This window comes from Somniosus microcephalus, chromosome 6 (assembly GCF_052327205.1).
Source record: "Somniosus microcephalus isolate GS21.2 chromosome 6, FLI_Smic_1.0, whole genome shotgun sequence".
In the NCBI taxonomy this organism is placed as follows: Eukaryota; Metazoa; Chordata; class Chondrichthyes; order Squaliformes; family Somniosidae; genus Somniosus; species Somniosus microcephalus.
Genome location: NC_140992.1, coordinates 159,036,803 through 159,055,908, shown reverse-complemented (window position 1 = coordinate 159,055,908; position 19,106 = coordinate 159,036,803). Strand labels below are relative to the sequence as shown.

General features: G+C 46.3%; 2 protein-coding genes across 2 annotated transcripts in view; one reads left to right on the top strand and one right to left on the bottom strand.

Moving 5' to 3' along the window:
• LOC147116142 (septin-7-like) overlaps positions 1 to 6,448 on the bottom strand; it is a 78,821-nt gene extending 72,373 nt beyond the window's left edge. The window contains exon 1 of the mRNA XM_085989545.1: positions 6,356 to 6,448. Coding sequence (XP_085845671.1) covers positions 6,356 to 6,448 — 93 coding nt within the window. The remainder of the gene's footprint in view (positions 1 to 6,355) is intronic.
• LOC147116141 (septin-7-like) overlaps positions 1 to 19,106 on the top strand; it is an 845,307-nt gene that overhangs the window by 808,582 nt on the left and 17,619 nt on the right. The window lies entirely within an intron of this gene.

The window sequence follows — 19,106 nt, the reverse complement described above, 5'->3', positions numbered from 1 at the left end:
CAGCCTCAGCCTTTGAAGGTTTTTTTTCCAAAAGCCTCATCGTGTGATAGAAACATAGAAAAAATAGGAGCAGGCGTAGGCCATTCGGCTCTTCGAGCCTGCTCCGCCATTCAATATGATCATGGCAGATCCTCTATCTCAATACCATATTCCCGCTGTCTCCCCATACCTCTTGATGTCTTTTGTGTCTAGAAATCTATCTATCTCCTCCTTAAATATATTCAGTGACTTGGCCTCCACAGCCTTCTGTGGTAGAGAATTCCACAGGTTCACCACCCTCTGAGTGAAGAAATTTCTCCTCATCTCAGTCCTAAATATCCGACCCTGTATCCTGAGACTGTGACACCTCGTTCTAGAGCCCCCAGCCAGGGGAAACATCCTCCCTGCATCCAGTCTGTCTAGTCCTGTCAGAATTTTATACGTTTCAATGAGATCCCCTCTCATTCTTCTAAACTCTAGTGAATACAGGCCTAGTTGACCCAATCCCTCCTCATACGACAGTCCTGCCATCCCAGGAATCAGTCTGGTGAACCTTCGCTGCACTCCCTCTATGGCAAGTATATCCTTTCTTAGGTAAGGAGACCAAAACTGCACATAGTACTCCAGGCGTGGTCTCACCAAGGCCTTGTATAACTGTAGTAAGACATCCTTGCTCCTGTACTCAAATTCTCTTGCAATGAAGGCCAACGTACCATTTGCCTTCCTAATTGCTTGCTGCACCTGCATGTTTGCTTTCAGTGACTGGTGTACAAGGACACCCAGGTCCCTTTGTACATCAACATTTCCCAATCTATCACCATTTAAATAATACTCTGCCTTTCTGTTTTTCCTACCAAAGTGAACAACTTCACATTTATCCACGTTATATTGCATCTGCCATGTATTTGCCCAGTCGTTCAACTTGTTTAAATTGCCTTGAAGCCTCTGCATCATCCTCACAACTCACAATCCCACCTAGTTTCGTGTCGTCAGCAAACTTGGAAATATTACATTTGGTTCCCTCATCCAAATCACTGATATATATTGTGAATAGCTGGGGCCCAAGCACTGATACCTGCGGTACCCCACTAGTCACCGCCTGCCACCCCGAAGAAGACCCATTTTTTCCTACTCTCTGTTTCATGTCTGTTAACCAATTTTCAATCCATGCCAGTATATTACCCCCAATCCCATGTGCTTTAATTTTGCGCCCTAACCTCTTATGTGGAACTTTATCAAAGGCCTTCTGAAAATCCAAATGCAGCACATCCACTGGTTCTCGCTCACCTATTCTACCAGTTACATCCTCAAAAAACTCCAGTAGGTTTGTCAAACACAATTTCCCTTTCATAAAAGGATAAGGTCCCACACAAGAGATTAGCATGCAAAATTAAGGCACATGGGATTGGGGGCAAGGTATTGACTTGGATAGAGAACTGGTTGGCGGACAGAAAGCAAAGAGTTGGAATAAACGGGTCGTTTTCCGAGTGGCAGGCAGTGACTAGTGGGGTACCGCAAGGATCGGTCCTAGGACCCCAGCTGTTCACAATATATATTAATGATCTGGACGAGGGAATTGGATGTAATATCTCCAAATTTGCAGACAACACAAAGCTGGGTGGGAGGGTAAGCTGTGAGGAGGATGTCGTGAAACTCCAGTATGATTTGGACAGGCTGGATGATTGGGCAGAAACATGGCAAATGCACTATAATGTGGATAAATGTGAGGTTATCCACTTTGGTGGCAAAAACAGGAAGGCAGATTATTATTTGAATGGCAATAGATTGGGAGAAGGGGAAGTGCAAAGAGACCTGGGTGTCCTTGTGCACCAGTCGCTGAAGGTAAGCATGCAGGTGCAGCAGGCGGTTAAGAAGGCAAATGGTATGTTGGCCTTCGTAGCAAGAGGGCTCGAGTACAGGAACAAGGATGTCTTGCTACAGTTGTACAGGGCTTTGGTGAGACCACACCTTGAGTATTGTGTGCAGTTTTGGTCACCTTACCTGAGGAAGGACGTTCTTGCCATGGAGGGAGTGCAGCGAAGATTCACCAGGCTGATACCTGGGATGGCAGGAATGACGTATGAGGAGAGATTGTGTCGATTGGGCTTATACTCACTGGAGTTTAGAAGATTGAGAGGGGATCTCATCGAAACCTATAAAATTTTGTCAGGTCTGGACAGACTAGATGCAGGAAGGATGTTTCTGATGGCCGGGGAGTCCAGAACCAGGGGTCATCGTCTAAGGATAAGGGGTAAGCCATTTAGGACTCAAATGAGGAGGAATTTCTTCACCCAGAGAGTGGTGAACCTGTGGAATTCTCTGCCACAGAGGGTGGTGGAGGCCAGTTCATTAAATATATTCAAGAAAGAGTTGGATATATTTCTTGAGGCTAAAGGGATCAAGGGATATGGGGAGAAGGCAGGGACAGGGTACTGATTTGGATGATCAGCCATGATCTCATTGAATGGCGGAGCAGGCTCAAAGGGCTGAATGACCTATTCCTGCTCCTATCTTCTATGTTTCTATAAATCCATGTTGACTTTGTCTCATCCCGTTGATATTTTCTAAGTGTCCTGTTATCACATCCTTTATAATAGACTCTAGCATTTTCCCTACGACTGATGTTAGGCTAACCGGTCTGTAGTTCCCTGTTTTCTTGCTCCCTCCTTTTTTAAATAGTGGGGTTACAATTGCCACCCTCCAATCGGCAGGAAGTGTTCCATAATCTATGGAATTTTGGAAGATGAGAACCAATGCATCCTTCTTCTTCTTAGGCAGTCCCTCGTTGCTGAGTTCTAAGGTGACTGATGAGTGCAATGCTGGACTTATAGTCTCTGTCACAGGTGGGGCAGATGGTGGTTGAAGGGGCAGGTGGGTGGGGTGCTTGGGTTGACATGCGCTGCTTGCGCTTGGCTTCCGCTTGCTCCCAGCGAAGAGACTTGAGATGTTCAGCGCCTTCCCGAATGCTTCTCGTCCACTTTGTGCGGTCTTGGGCCAGCAATTCCCAGCTGTCGGTGGGGTTGTTGCACTTTTTCAAGGAGGCTTTGAGGGTGTCCTTGAAGCGTTTCCTCTGCCCAACTGGGGCTCTCTTGCCGTGCCGGAGCTCCGAGTAGGGTGCTTGTTTTAGGAGTCTCGTATCGGGCATGCGGACGATGTGACCCGTCCATCAGAGCTGATCGAGCGTGGGCAAAGCTTCGATGCTGGGGATGTTGGCCTGAGCAAGAACACTGACGTTGCGCCTATCCTGCCAATGGATTTGCAGGATCTTGCGGAGGCAGCGTTGGTGGTACCTCGCCAGTGCTTTGAGAGGTGCCTGCTGTACATGGTCCATGTCTGAGGCATACGGGAGGGTGGGTATCACTACTGCTCTGTAGACCATGAGCTTGGTGCCGGGTTTGAGGTCCTGGTCTTCAAACACTCTCTTCCTCAGGCGACCGAAGGCTGCACTGGCACACTGAAGGTGGTGTTGGACTTCGTCCTCGACGTCTGCCCTTGTCGACAGTAGGCTCCCGAGGTATGGAAAGTGGTCCACGTTGTCCAAGGCCTTGTCATGGATTTTGATAATCAGGGGGCAGTACTGTGTGGCAGGGGCAGGTTGGTAGAGGACCTTTGTCTTATGGAAGTTTAGTGTAAGGCCCATGCTCTTGTACGCTTCGGTGAAGGTGTTGACGATGGTTTGGAGTTCGACCTCTGAGTGTGCCCAAAAGCAAGCGTCGTCTACATACTGTAATTCGATGACAGAGGATGGGACGACCTTGGCTCTGGACTGGAGGCGATGGAGGTTGAACAGTTTCTCATTTGTAATTTATCTCTGCTCCAGTGGGGAGCTTACTATGCATCCACTATTTCCATGGCATCTCTTTTAGTACTCTGGGATGCAGATTATCAGGCCCTGGGGATTTATCGGCTTTCAGTCCCATTAATTTCTCCAGTACTATTTATTTACTAATTTCCTTTAATTCCTCCTTCTCACTAGACCCTTGGCTCCCTCGCATTTCTGGGAAGTTATTTGTGTCCTCTTCCGTGAAGACAGAACCAAAGTATTTGTTTAATTGCTTTGCCATTTCCTTGTTCCCCATTATAAATTCTCCCATTTCTGACTGTAAGGGACTTGCATTTGTCTTCACTAATCTTTTTCTTTTTACATACTTGTAGAAGCTTTTACAGTCCACTTTTATGTTTCTTGCAATTTTACTCTCATACTCCATTTTTCCCCTCTTAATCAATCTCTTGGTCCTTTTTTGCTGAGCTCTAAACTGCTCCCAATCCTCAGGCTTGCTACTTTTTCTGGCAACTTTTTATGGCTCCTCTTTGGATCTAATACTATCCTTAATTTCTTTTGTTAGCCATGGTTGAGCCGCTTTTCCTTTTGTGTTTTTGCGCCAAAAAGGAATGTATAACTGTTGCAATTCATGCATTAGTTCCTTAAATGTTAGCCATTGCCTATCCACCATCATGCCTTTTAATGAAGCTACCCAATCTATCATAGCCAACTCACTCCTCAGACCTTCGTAGTTTACTTTGTTTAGATTTAGGACCCTAGTTTCGGATTGGACTACTAGAAGAATTCTATCATGTTATGGTCCCTCTTCCATAAAGGACCCCGCACAACAAGATTATTAATTAACCCCTTCTCATTGCACAATACCCAATCTAGGATAGCCTGTTCCCGAGTTGGCTCCTCAACGTACATGTCTAAAAAACCATATTGTACACGCTCCAGGAATTCATCCTCCACAGTATTATTGCTAATTTGGTTTGGCCAGTCTATATGTAGATTAAAGTCACCCATGATTACTGTAGTACCCTTGTTTTTTTTTTTTTTTTTTTTTTTTTTTTTTTTTTTTTTTTTTGCATGCATCTCTAATTTCCTGTTTGATGCCATTCCCTACATTATCACCACTGTTTTGAGGCCTATAGACAACTCCCACCAATGTTTTCTGCCCCTTGGTGCTTCTTCGCTCCACCCAGACTGATTCTGCATCTTGATTTTCTGAGCCAATATCCTTTCTCACTATTGCTCTGATTTCATCCTTTACTAACAACGCCACCCCACCTCCTTTTCCTTTTTGCCTGTCCTTCCTAAACATCGAATATCCTTGGATATTCAGCTCCCAGCTTTGGTCACCCTGCAGCCATGTCTCTGTAATCGCAGTTATATCGTATCCGTCTGCATCTATTTGCGCTGTTAATTCGTCTACCTTATTACGAATGCTTCATGCATTCAGATACCATGCCTTTTAAACATTTTTTTGTACTATGGTCCTATTTGTTTTATTACCATTTTTTATTACCCAGACCCTATTTGTTAGTGCACTCTTTTGTTTGTACACTCTGTCCCTTCCTGACACAATCTGGTTATCCTTACCCCAATCACTTTCCTGCACTGCTTCCTTGTCTTTTCTCTTTAGCATTCTAGATTTCTCTCCACCGGGACCCTCCCCCCCCCCCCACCCTGTCTTATTTAGTTTAAAGCCCTATCTACCTCCCTAGTTATTCGATTTGCTAGAACTCTGGTCCCAGCATGGTTCAGGTGTAGTCCATCCCAATGGAACAGCTCTCTCTTTCCCCAGTACTGGTGCCGGTGCCAGTGCCCCACGAATCGAAATGATGAACTGAGTAAGAAATGCATTCTAAAAAGGTGTATTTTAACCCCTTGTGGGCTGATTCGTCTTTTTTTAAAGTATTGTACTACAAATATTTTGCTGTGACTTTCTGCTTCTGAGTAAATATCTTATCGTAAATAAATCTGTTAGCTTCAGCTTGGACATAATGATCTGATAGTGTGGTACGTACCGGCCTTTGTGGAGTAGGCAGGAGAAGGCCATTCAGCCCCTCGAGCCTGTTCAGCCATTGAATTAGACCATGGCTGATCTGTTGGGAAATTATCAGTCGACAGCAGGTAAAGTACAGACTTCCTCTGCCTATCTTTCTGTCATGAGCAGGAGGACAGTATTAGGCAAAACCCAAACCCACACTCTTGCCCTCGTTCTCCCCTCCCCATGGCACCTGTTCTTTTGGGTGTCGGCTATTGGTGATGCACAGTCAGCCTTCCTCTCCCTCTCCCTCCACCACTCTGTCTCAATTTCACTCCACAGGCCAGAGCTGTTACAGGCTAAAATAACGTAGGTTTTTATTTACAAAACTAGGTACATAGAGCAGCTTTTGGATTAGGCAGTTGTAACATGGCACAGGAATGAGTCCATTAACCTTTGCCCCTTTGAGTTCTTCTGTTGAAGTGAGGATAAATGGCCAGGCTTCACAGAATCACAGAAACAGAATCACAGAAACCTCACTTGGTTTCACTAAGTTTCTGGGTAAAGGCTTTCAGGCAGAGCTGCTTCTTTCCGTCTGCCCTGAGTACTCCCCTGCTCACCGTTGAGAGGTGGTAACTCTCTTTGCCAGCAGCAGCTTTCCTCTTGATTGATTTCCGTTGGCCTTTGGTGATGCTCATTGATGCAGTGACCATATGGTTATCTGATTGGCTGAAATGTGATATCAAATCCAGGAAACCATTAACAGCGGAGATTGCAATACTGTTTCACACAACAAAGCAACTTCCATGTCTCCGGTCTCTCTCACCAGGGACCGGCCTAGGTGCCTTTCTCTGCTCGGCCATTTCCATTGTGCCTTTGAGATTCAGCAGAATTTTGACTAGAGAATCGCGGGCTGAGCGGTTGTATAACGGCCCCAGAGACCAGGTAAGGCCTCAGTGCGAGAATCGGTGGGAATCGCGGGCTGAGCGGCTGTATAAAGTCCCAGAGACCCAGGTAAGACCTCAGTGCGAGTATCGGTGGGAATCGCGGGCTGAGCGGCTGTATAAAGTCCCAGAGACCCAGGTAAGGCCTCAGTGCGAGAATCGCGGGCTGAGCGGCTGTATAAAGGCCCCAGAGACCCAGGTAAGGCCTCAGTGCGGGAATCGCGGGCTGAGCGGCTGTATAAAGTCCCAGAGACCAGGTAAGGCCTCAGTGCGAGAATCGGCGGGAATCGCGGGCTGAGCGGCTGTATAAAGTCCCAGAGACCCAGGTAAGGCCTCAGTGCGAGAATCACGGGCTGAGCGGCTGTATAAAGTCCCAGAGACCCAGGTAAGGCCTCAGTGCGAGAATCGCGGGCTGAGCGGCTGTATAAAGTCCCAGAGACCCAGGTAAGACCTCAGTGCGAGAATCGCGGGCTGAGCGGCTGTATAAAGTCCCAGAGACCCAGGTAAGGCCTCAGTGCGAGAATCGGTGGGAATCGCGGGCTGAGCGGCTGTATAAAGGCCCCAGAGACCCAGGTAAGGCCTCAGTGCGAGAATCGCGGGCTGAGCGGCTGTATAAAGTCCCAGAGACCCAGGTAAGGCCTCAGTGCGAGAATTGGCGGGAATCGCAGGCTGAGCGGCTGTATAAAGTCCCAGAGACCCAGGTAAGGCCTCAGTGCGAGAATCGCGGGCTGAGTGGCTGTATAAAGTCCCAGAGACCCAGGTAAGGCCTCAGTGCGAGAATCGCGGGCTGAGTGGCTGTATAAAGTCCCAGAGACCCAGGTAAAGCCTCAGTGCGGAAATCGCGGGCTGAGCGGCTGTATAAAAGCTCCAGAGACCAGGTAAGGCCTCAGTGCGAGAATCAGCGGGAATCGCGGGCTGAGCGGCTGTATAAAGGCTCCCAAGACCCAGGTAAGGCGTCAGTGCGAGAATCGGCGGGAATCGCAGGCTGAGCGGCTGTATAACGGCCCCAGAGACCAGGTAAGGCCTCAGTGCGAGAATCGCGGGCTGAGCGGCTGTATAAAGTCCCAGAGACCCAGGTAAGGCCTCAGTGCGAGAATCGCGGGCTGAGCGGCTGTATAAAGGCTCCCGAGACTCAGGTAAGGCCTCAGTGCGAGAATCGCGGGCTGAGCGGCTGTATAAAGGCACCAGAGCCCAGGTAAGGCCTCAGTGCGAGAATCGGCGGGCTGAGCGGCTGTATAAAGGCTCCCGAGACCCAGGTAAGGCCTCAGTGCGAGAATTGGTGGGAATCGCGGGCTGAGCGGCTGTAGAACGGCCCCAGAGACCAGGTAAGGCCTCAGTGCGAGAATCGCGGGCTGAGCGGCTGTATAAAGTCCCAGAGACCCAGGTAAGGCCTCAGTGCGAGAATCGCGGGCTGAGCGGCTGTATAAAGGCTCCCGAGACCCAGGTAAGGCCTCAGTGCGAGAATCGCGGGCTGAGCGGCTGTATAAAGGCTCCCGACACCCAGGTAAGGCCTCAGTGCGAGAATTGGTGGGAATCGCGGGCTGAGCGGCTGTATAAAGTCCCAGAGACCCAGGTAAGGCCTCAGTGCGAGAATCGCGGGCTGAGCGGCTGTATAAAGGCTCCCGAGACCCAGGTAAGGCCTCAGTGCGAGAATCGCGGGCTGAGCGGCTGTATAAAGGCTCCCGACACCCAGGTAATGCCTCAGTGCGAGAATTGGTGGGAATCGCGGGCTGAGCGGCTGTATAAAGGCTCCAGAGACCCAGGTAAGGCCTCAGTGCGAGAATCGCGGGCTGAGCGGCTGTATAAAGGCTCCCGACACCCAGGTAAGGCCTCAGTGCGAGAATTGGTGGGAATCGCGGGCTGAGCGGCTGTATAAAGGCTCCAGAGACCCAGGTAAGGCGTACCAATCTCCAGTCTTGGAACTCGGAGGGAAGGAGAGAGGTAAAAAGTAATCCAAGTGTGACGTCACCAGAAAGCGGGTAAGTGATTGGTTGGTAAGTATTTCTCCCTTTTTAAGCTTAAATCTCTTTGGTTTATAGTTTCTAAGGTGTGATATTCACCATCTAGAATCGGGGCAGAGGGTATTTAAGAATAATAATAAATTTAATTAATTACATAGAATGGGAGATCAGGTGATGTGTTGCTGCTGCAATGTGTGGGAGCTGGTGGACACCATTGATGCTCACGGTGATCACATTTGTAGTAAGTGTTGGCTGCTCGAGGAATTCCGGCTCCGTGTTGAAGAGCTGGAGTCCGAGCTTCAAACACTGAGACACATCAGGGAGGGGGAGAGTTACCTGGACTCTGTGTATCACGAGGTATTCACACCAATTAGATTAATTAATTCAGATGTAGTCCGTGGCCAGGGTCAGGATGGTGTGACTAGAAGTGAGGCAGGTACGGGGATCCAGGAGGAAGTGTTGGAGGAGCCGCAGCCCTTGCACTTGTCCAACAGGTTCGAGGCTCTTACTCCCTGTGAGGATGGGAACAGGGACTGCGGGGAGGATGAGCAACCTGGCCACAGCACCGTGGAGCGGGGGGCCATTCAAGTGGGGGGAGTTAAAAGAAATGTTGTAGTGGTAGGGGATAGTATCGTTAGGGGGATAGATAGAGTTCTTTGCAGCCGAGAGCGAGAGTCTCGAAGGCTGTGTTGCCTGCCCGGTGCCAGGGTTAAGGACATCTCCTCTGGGCTGGAGAGAAACTTGGAGTGGGAGGGGGAGGATCCAGTTGCCGTGGTCCATGTTGGTACCAACGACATAGATAGGACAAGGAAGGAGGTTCTGCTGAGGGAGTTTGAGCAGCTAGGGGCCAAATTAAAAAGCAGAACCACAAGGGTAATAATCTCTGGATTATTACCTGAGCCACGAGCGAATTTGGCTAGGACAAATAAAATTAGAGAGTTAAATGCGTGGCTCAAAGACTGGTGTGGGAGAAATGGGTTTTGCTTCCTGGGACACTGGCACCAGTACTGGGGCAGGAGGGAGCTGTTCCGTTGGGACGGGCTTCACTTGGCCAGTGCTGGGACTAGTCCTGGCGGACCATATAACTAGGGCTGCAGAGAGAGCTTTAAACTAACTAGTGGGGGGGAGGTTCCTAGAGAGCAAATAATAAAAATGACAACAGAGAAGGTCATAGACTTAGGTAGCAGTGGGGAAATTAAAAACCAGAGCGTGTCAGGAAGGGGCAGAAGGTATGGAGTAAAAGGTAAAGTAATAAAAAGGGCAAAAGCAAGAACTAAGTGTCACAAAACATCTTTGAAAGTTCTCTATCTGAATGCACGTAGCATTCGTAACAAAATAGACGAGTTAATGGCACAAATAACTACATATGGGTATGATCTTGTGGCCATTACAGAAACATGGCTGCAGGGTGACAATGCCTGGGAATTAAACATACCAGGTTATTTAACGACCAGGAAGGACAGGCAGGAAGGAAGGGGAGGTGGGGTGGCTATGTTAATAAAGGAAGGAATCACTAATACAGAGAAATGATATTGGGTCAAAAGATCAGGATAATGAAACAGTTTGGGTGGAGGTAAGGAATAATAAGGGGAAAAAAACACTAGTGGGCGTAGTCTATAGGCCTCCGAACAGTGGCAACTCTGTTGGACAGAGTATCAATCAGGAAATAGTTGAGGCTTGTAATAAGGGAACATCTATAATTATGGGGGATTTTAACTATCATATTAATTGGACAAATCAAATTGGGCAGGGCTGCCTTGAGGATGAGTTCATTGAGTGTATTAGGGATGGGTTTCTTGAGCAGTATGTAACTGAACCGACCAGGGGGCAAGCAACCTTAGATCTGGTCCTGTGTAACGAGACAGGATTAATTAAAAATGTCCTAGTAAAGGATCCCCTTGGAATGAGTGACCATAACATCAATAAGAGGGTGAGAATGTTGGATCTCAAACAAGCGTGCTAAGCTTGAATAAAGGAGACTATGAAGGTATGAGAGCGGAATTGAGTAGAGTGGATTGGGAAAATAGATTCAAGGGTAAGACGATACATGATCAGTGGTGTACATTTAAGGAGTTATTTTACAACTTCCAAAAAATATATATCCCACTGAGAAGAAAAGGGTGTAAAAGAAAAGACAGCCATCCGTGGCTAAGTAAAGAAATTAAGGATAGCATTCGACTAAAAACAAGGGCACATAAGGTAGCCAAATCTAGTGGGAGGATAGAGGATTGGGAAAACTTTAAAAGACAGCAAAAAATAACAAAAAGATTGATTAAGAAAGGGAAGATAGATTATGAAAGTAAATGAGCAAAAAATATAAAAACAGATAGTAAGAGTTTTTATAGTTATATAAAAAGAAAAAAGGTGGCTAAAGTAAATGTTGGTCCCTTAGAGGATGAGACCGGGAAATTAATGGTGGGAAATATGGAGATGGCAAAAACACTGAATATTTTATATCAGTCTTTACAGTAGAAGACACTACGAATATCCCAACACTGGACAAACAGGGGGCTAAAGAGGGGGAGGAGCTAAACACGATCAAAATCACTAAGGAAGTGGTACTCGGTAAAATAATGGGACTCAAGGCGGATAAATCGCCTGGACCTGATGGCTTACATCCTAGGGTCTTGAGGGAAGTGGCGGTAGGGATTGTGGATGCATTGGTAATAATTTTCCAAAACTCCCTGGACTCGGCAAAGGTCCCAGCAGACTGGAAAACTGCTAATGTAACACCCTTATTTAAAAAGGGCAGTAGAGAGAAGGCTGGAAACTATAGACCGGTTAGCCTAACATCTGTGGTAGGTAAAATTTTGGAGTCCATTATTAAGGAGACAGTAACAGGACATTTGGATAATCATAATTTAATAGGACAAAGTCAGCATGGTTTTATGAAGGGGAAGTCATGTTTGACAAATTTGCTGGAGTTCTTTGAGGAAGTAACATATAGGGTGGATAAAGGGGAACCAGTGGACGTAGTGTATTTAGACTTCCAAAAGGCATTTGACAAGGTGCCACACAAAAGATTATTGCTTAAGATAAAAAATCACGGGATTGGGGGTAATATTCTGGCATGGATAGAGGATTGGCTATCTAACAGAAGGCAGAGAGTTGGGATAAATAGTTAATTCTCAGACTGGCAATCAGTAACTAGTGGTGTTCTGCAGGGGTCAGTGCTGGGTCCCCAACTCTTTACAATCTATATTAACGATTTGGAGAAGGGGACCGAGTGTAATATATCAAAGTTTGCAGATGATACTAAGATGGGAGGGAAAGTAGTGAGTGAGGAGGACATAAAAAACCTGCAAGGGGACATAGACAGGCTAAGTAAGTGGGCAGAGATTTGGCAGATGGAATACAATACTGGAAAGTGTGAGGTTATGCACTTTGGCAGGAAAAATCGTAGAGCAAGTTATTAATGGCAAGAAACTGGAAAGTACTGAAGTACAAAGGGATCTGGGGGTCCTGGTGCACGAAACTCAAAAGGTTAGTATGCAGGTGCAGCAAGTGATTAAGAAGGCCAATGGAATGTTGGTTTTCATTGCTAGGGGGATAGAATATAAAAATAGGGAGGTATTGCTTCAGTTGTACAAGGTATTGGTGAGACCGCACCTGGAATACTGCGTACAATTTTGGTGTCCATACTTAAGAAAGGACATACTTGCTCTCGAGTCAGTACAAAGAAGGTTCACTCGGTTAATCCCGGGGATGAGGGGATGGACATATGAGGAGAGGTTGAGTAGATTGGGACTCTACTCATTGGAGTTCAGAAGAATGAGAGGCGATCTTATTGAAACATATGAGATTGTGAAGGGGTTGGATCGGATGGATGCGGGGAGGATATTCCCGATGATGGGTGAAACTAGAACTAGGGGGAATAGTCTTAGAATAAGGGGCTGCTCTTTCAAAACTGAGATGAGGAGGAACTACTTCACTCAGAGGATGGTAGGTCCATGGAGTATGCTGCCCCAAAAAGCTGTAGAAGCTACATCATTACATAAATTTAAAACAGAAATAGACAGTTTCCTAGAAGTAAAGGGAATTAAGGGTTACAGGGAGCGGGCAGGAATTTGGACATGAGTCTAGGTTCGGATCGGTCATGGCCCTGTGGGTAGCGGAGCGGGCCCAGGGGCCGTGTAGCCTGATCCTGCTCCTATTTCGTGTGTCTAATTCTGTTCGATTCAGGAGATGGTTCTGTGATAGTAGATTGGCGGTTAGGATCAGATCAGCCATGATCTTATTGAATGGCGGAGCAGGCTCGAGGGGCCGATTGGCCTACTCCTGCTCCTATTTCTTATGTTCTTATGTGACCGTCGGACTTCATATATATTTGACCGTGTTACCGATTCATCCATAACCCACCCCCACCATCCTCCGTTCAATATCACCTGTGAAACAAGCCAACATACAGAGCTTATCAATCAACATCAGTAAACATTAGGCGTCCCAGCACCAATCACTGGGACACCCCACTCGGTACTTCTTGCCAGCACCGATCACTGGATCACCCCACTCGGTACATCTCCCCAGCACCGCTGTGACACCTCACTCAGTGCATTTCCCAACGCCGATTGCTGGGACACCTCACTCAGTACATATCCCAGCACCGATCGCTGGGACACCTCACTCAGTACATCTCCCCAGCACCGCTGTGACACCTCACTCAGTGCATTTCCCAACGCCGATCGCTGGGACACCTCACTCAGTACATATCCCAGCACCGATCACTGGAACACCCCACTCGGTACATCTCCCCAGCACCGCTGTGACACCTCACTCAGTGCATTTCCCAACGCCGATTGCTGGGACACCTCACTCAGTACATATCCCAGCACCGATCACTGGAACACCCCACTCGGTACATCTCCCCAGCACCGCTGTGACACCTCACTCGGTGCATTTCCCAACGCTGATCGCTGGGACACCTCACTCAGTACATATCCCAGCACCGATCGCTGGAACACCCCACTCGGTACATCTCCCCAGCACCGCTGTGACACCTCACTCAGTGCATTTCCCAACGCCGATCGCTGGGACACCTCACTCAGTACATATCCCAGCACCGATCGCTGGGACACCTCACTCAGTGCATCTCCCCAGCACCACTGTGACACCGCACTCAGTACATCCCCAGCACATGAACATAAGAAATAGGAGCAGGAGTAGGTCATTTGGCCCCTCGAGCCTGCTCCGCCATTCAATAAGATCATGGCTGATCTTCTACCTCATCTCCACTTTCCTGCCTTGTCCCCATATCCCTTGATTCCCTTAATACTCAAAATCTATCGATCTCTGTCCTGAATATATTCAACAACTGAGCCTCCACAGCCCTCTGGGGTAGAGAATTCCAAAGATTCACCACCCTCTGAGTGAAGAAATTGCTCCTCATCTCAGTCCTAAATGGCCAACCCTTTATTCTGAGACTGTGACCCCTGGTTCTAGACTCGCCAGCCAGGGGAAACATCCTCCCTGCATCTATCCTGTCAAGCTCTGTAAGAATTTTGTATGTTTCAATGAGATCACCTCTCATTCTTCTAAACTCTAGAGAATATAGGCCTAGTCTACTCAATCTCTCCTCATAGGACAATCCCCCATCCCAGGAACCAGTCTGGTGAACCTTTGTTGTACTCTCTCTGTGGCAAGTGTATCCTTCCTTAGGTAAGGAGACCAAAACTGCGCACACTACTCCAGGTGTGGTCTCACCAGGGCCCTATATAATTGCAGTTTGACATCTTGACTCTTGTACTTTCAGTGATTTGTGTACAAAGACACCCAGGTCCCTCTGAACACCGACATTTCCCAATCTATCACCATTTAAAAAATACTCTGCCTTTCTATTTTTACTACCAAAGTGGATAAGTTCACATTTCTCCACATTTAATTCAATTTGCAATGTTCTTGCCCTCTCACTTAGCTTGTCTATATCCCCTTGAGCCCTCCTTGCATCCTCCTCACAACTTACATTCCCACCCAGCTTTGTATCATCAGCAAACTTGGATATGTTACATTTGGTCCCCTCATCCAAATCATTGATATAGATTGTGTATAGTTAAGGCCCAAGCACTGATCCTTGCAATACCCCAGTAGTTACAGCCTGCCAACCCGAAAATGACCCGTTTATTCCTACTCTCTGTTTTCTGTCCGTTAACCAATCCTCAATCCATGATAGTATATTACCCCCAATCTCATGAGCCCTAATTTTGTTTAATAACCTCTTGTGTGGCATCTTATCGAATGCCTACTGAAAATACAAATACACCACATCCACTGGTTCCCCCTTATCTATTCTGCTAGTTACAACCTCAAAAAACAGATTTGTCAAACACAATTTCCTGTGCATAAATCCGTGTTGACTCTGCCCAATCCTATTATTATTTTCTAAGTGCCTTGTTACCACGTCCTTAATAATAGATTCTAGCATTTTCCCTACTACTGATGTCAGGCTAACTGGTCTGTAGTTCCCCGTTTTCTCTCTCCCTCCTTTCTTAAATAGTGGGGTTACATTTGCTACCTTCCAATCCGCGGGAATCTATGGAATTTTGGAAAATGACAACCAATGCATCTGCTATCTCTATAGCCACCTCTTTCAAAACCCTAGGATGTAGGCCATCAGGTCCAGGGGATTTATTGGCTTTCAGTCCCATTTATTGCTCCAGTATTTTTTTTTACTAATAATTTCTTTCAGTTCCTCATTCTCGCTAGAGCCTTGGTTCTGCACTATTTCAGGGAAGGTTTTTGCATCTTCCATGAAGACAGACACAAAGTATTTGTTTAATTTCCCTGCCATTTCCTTATTCCCCATTACAATTTCTCCTGTCTCAGCCTGTAAGGGACCCATATTTACTTTCGCTAATCATTTCCTTTTTACATACCTATACAAGCTTTTACAGTCTGCTTTTATGTCTCTCGCTAGATTACTCTCATTCTATTTTCCCTTTCTTTATCAATTTCTTGGTCCTCCTTTGCTGAATTCTAAAATCCTCCCAATCCTCAGGCTTACTACTGTTTTTGGCAGCATTATAGCCTCTGCCTTTGATCTAATACTATCTTTAAATTCTCTTGGTAGCCACGGTTGGACCACTTTTCCTGTGGGGTTTTTGTGCCTTAAAGGAATGTATATTTGTTGTAAATTATGTATTATTTCTTTAAATGTTAGCCATTGCTTGTCCACTGTCATACCTTTTAATGTAGTTTCCCAATCTACCTTAGCCAACTCACCCCTCATACCTATGTAGTTTGCTTTGTTTTGATTTAAGACCCAAGTTTCGATTTAACTAAATCACTTTTAAACTCAATACAAATTCTATCATATTATGGTCACTCTTCCCAAAAAGCCCCTTTACGACAAGGTTATTAATGAACCCTTTCAATACTAGATCTAAAATAGCCTGTTCCCTAGTTGGTTCCTCAACATGTTGATCTGGAAAACTATCTTGCATACATTCCATGAATTTGTCCTCCACACTATTACTGCAAATTTGGTTTGTCCAGTCTATATGTTGATTGAAGTCCTCCATGATTACTGTATTACCCTTGTTACATGCACCTCTAATTTCCTGATTTACACTCTGCCCTACATTACAACTACTGTTTGGGGGGCCTATAAACAACTCCCACCAATGTTTTCTGCCCCTTGCTGTTTATTAGCTCCACCCAAACTGATACTACTTCTTGATTTTTGGAGCTAAGAGTGGTGGGGTGGCAGTGCTGATTAAGGAAGACATTGCAGTGTTGGAAAGGGAGGATACTCTTGAGGGGACAAGGACAGAATCCATTTGGTTAGAGTTGAGGAACAAAAAGGGTATGATCACATATTCTATTGGACTCCAAATAGTGAGAGGGAGGTAGAGGAGAAAATTTTCAGGGAAATCGCAGAAATATGCAAGCGCTGTAGAGTGGTGATATTGGGGGACTTTATTTACCCAAATATCGATTGGGGTAATGCTAGGAAAGGAGGGGGAGGAATTTCTGAAATGTGTTTAGGAGAATTTCCTTGACCAGTATGTTCTTGGCCTAACTAGGAAGGAGGCATTGCTGGATCTGGTGCTGGGGAATGAGGTGGGCCTGGTCGACCAAGTGTCTGTGGGAGAACACTTGGGTACAAGTGATCATCGTATCATAAGATTTAGATTAGCAATGGAGAGGAGCAAGGAACAATCTAGAGTGGAACTTCTAAACTGGAATAGGGCAAACTTCAGTGGGATGCGAAAGGGTCTAGCCAGGGTAAAATGGATCCAAAGACTGACAGTAAAAACTGTAACGGAACAATGGGTGATCTTTAAGGAGGAGATGTTCCAAGTACAGGCTAGGTACATTCCAACAAGAGGGAAGGGTAAGAGAACCAAGGGAAGGGTAAGGGAACCAAGGCAAGGACTCCTTGGATGATGAGGGAGATTAGAGAAGGTGATGAAACAAAAAAAGGTGTGTGATGCATGTCAGGTGAATTCTTCAAGGGAGAACCAGATCAAATACAATAAGTTGAGAGGGGAAGTGAAGATGAAAATAAGATTGGCAAAGAGCGAATATGAGAGTAGAATGGCGGTTAACATAAAAGGGAACCGAAAAATCTTCTACTGGCATGTAAACAGTAAGCGGGTAGTAAGAGGCAGGGTGGGGTCTATTAGCAACAAAGAAGGTGTTATATGCTTCGAGGCGCAGGGCAAGGCTAGAATACTCAATGAGTACTTTGTATCGGTGTTTACTAAGGAGATGGATGCTGACAAAATATCGGTAGCAATGGAAGGGGTGAAAATTGTTAGACAGGATGTACTAGAAAGGCTGGGTATGCTTAGAGTGGACAAGTCGCCTGGTCCAGTTGGCTTGCATCCCAGGTTGCTAAGGGAATTGGGGGAGCAGATAGCGGAAGGGCTTGCCATAATTTTCCAATCTTCCCTAGATGCGGGGGAGGTGCCTGAGGATTGGAAAGTGGCAAATGTGACACCATTGTTCAAGAAAGGGTGTAAGGACAATCCTAGTAACTACAGGCCGGTCAGTTTAACTTCAGTGGTGGGTAAAGTTTTAGAAACAATAATCAAGGAAAAATTTAACGGGCACTTGGAGAGGTTTAAGCTAATTAAGGAGAGCCAACACGGATTTGTAAAAGGCAAATCATGCTTGACTAATTGAATTTTTTGATGAAGTAACAGGAAGGATCGATGAAGGGAATGAAATGGATGTTGTCTACATGGATTTTAGGAAGGTGTTTGACAAAGTACCACATAGAAGGCTGATTAACAAAATTAAGGCTCGTGGAACAGGTGGGTCAGTGACAGCTTGGATAAGGAATTGGCTTAAGGACAGAAAACAGTGAGTTGTGGTAAATGGCTGTTTTTCAGACTGGAGGATGGTGGTGTTCCCCAAGGATCAGTGCTGGGGCCACTGCTTTTTTTGATATATAAATGACCTGGATATTGGAATACAGAGTAATGTTACCCGACTATTCAAAAAAGGTGGTAGAGAGAAAACGGGGAATTACAGACCGGTAAGCCTGACATCGGTAGTGGGAAAAATGCTAGAGTCCATTATAAAAGATGTAACAGCAGAGCACTTGAAAAACAGTGATCGGATCGGACAAAGTCAACATGGATTTACAAAAGGTAAATCGTGCTTGACTAATCTACTGGAATTTTTTGAGGATGTAACTGGTAAAATAGATAAGGGAGAACCAGTGGATGTGGTGTATTTGGACTTTCAGAAGGCTTTTGATAAGGTCCCGCATAAGAGATTAGCATGTAAAGTTAAGGCACATGGGATTGGGGGCAAGGTATTGACTTGGATAGAGAACTGGTTGGCAGACAGAAAGCAAAGAGTTGGAATAAACGGGTCTTTTTCCGAGTGGCAGGCAGTGACTAGTGGGGAACCGCAGGGATCGGTCCTTGGACCCCAGCTATTCACAATATATATTAATGATCTAGACAAGGGAACTAGATGTAATATCTCCAAATTTGCAGACGACACAAAGCTGGGTGGGCGTGTGTGCTGTGAGGAGGATGCCGAGAAACTCCAGGATGATTTGGACAGGTTGGGTGATTGGGCAAAAGCATGGCAGATGCAATATAACGTGGATAAATGTGAGGGTTATCCGTGGCAAAAACAGGAAGGCAGATTATTATCTGAATGGCAATAGATTGGGAGAACGTGAAGTGCAACGAGACCTGGGTGTCCTTGTGCACCAGTCGCTGAAGGTAAGCATGCAGGTGCAGCAGGCGGTTAAGAAGGCAAATGGTATGTTGGCCTTCGTAGTGAGAGGGTTTGAGTACAGGAACAAGGATGTCTTGCTGCAGTTGTACAGGGCCTTGGTGAGACCACATCTTGAGTATTGTGTGCAGTTTTGGTCGCCTTATCTGAGGAAGGATGTTCTTGCCATGAAGGGAGTGCAGCGAAGATTCACCAGGCTGATACCTGGGATGGCAGGAATGACGTATGAGGAGAGATTGGGTTGATTGGGCTTATACTTGCTGGAGTTTAGA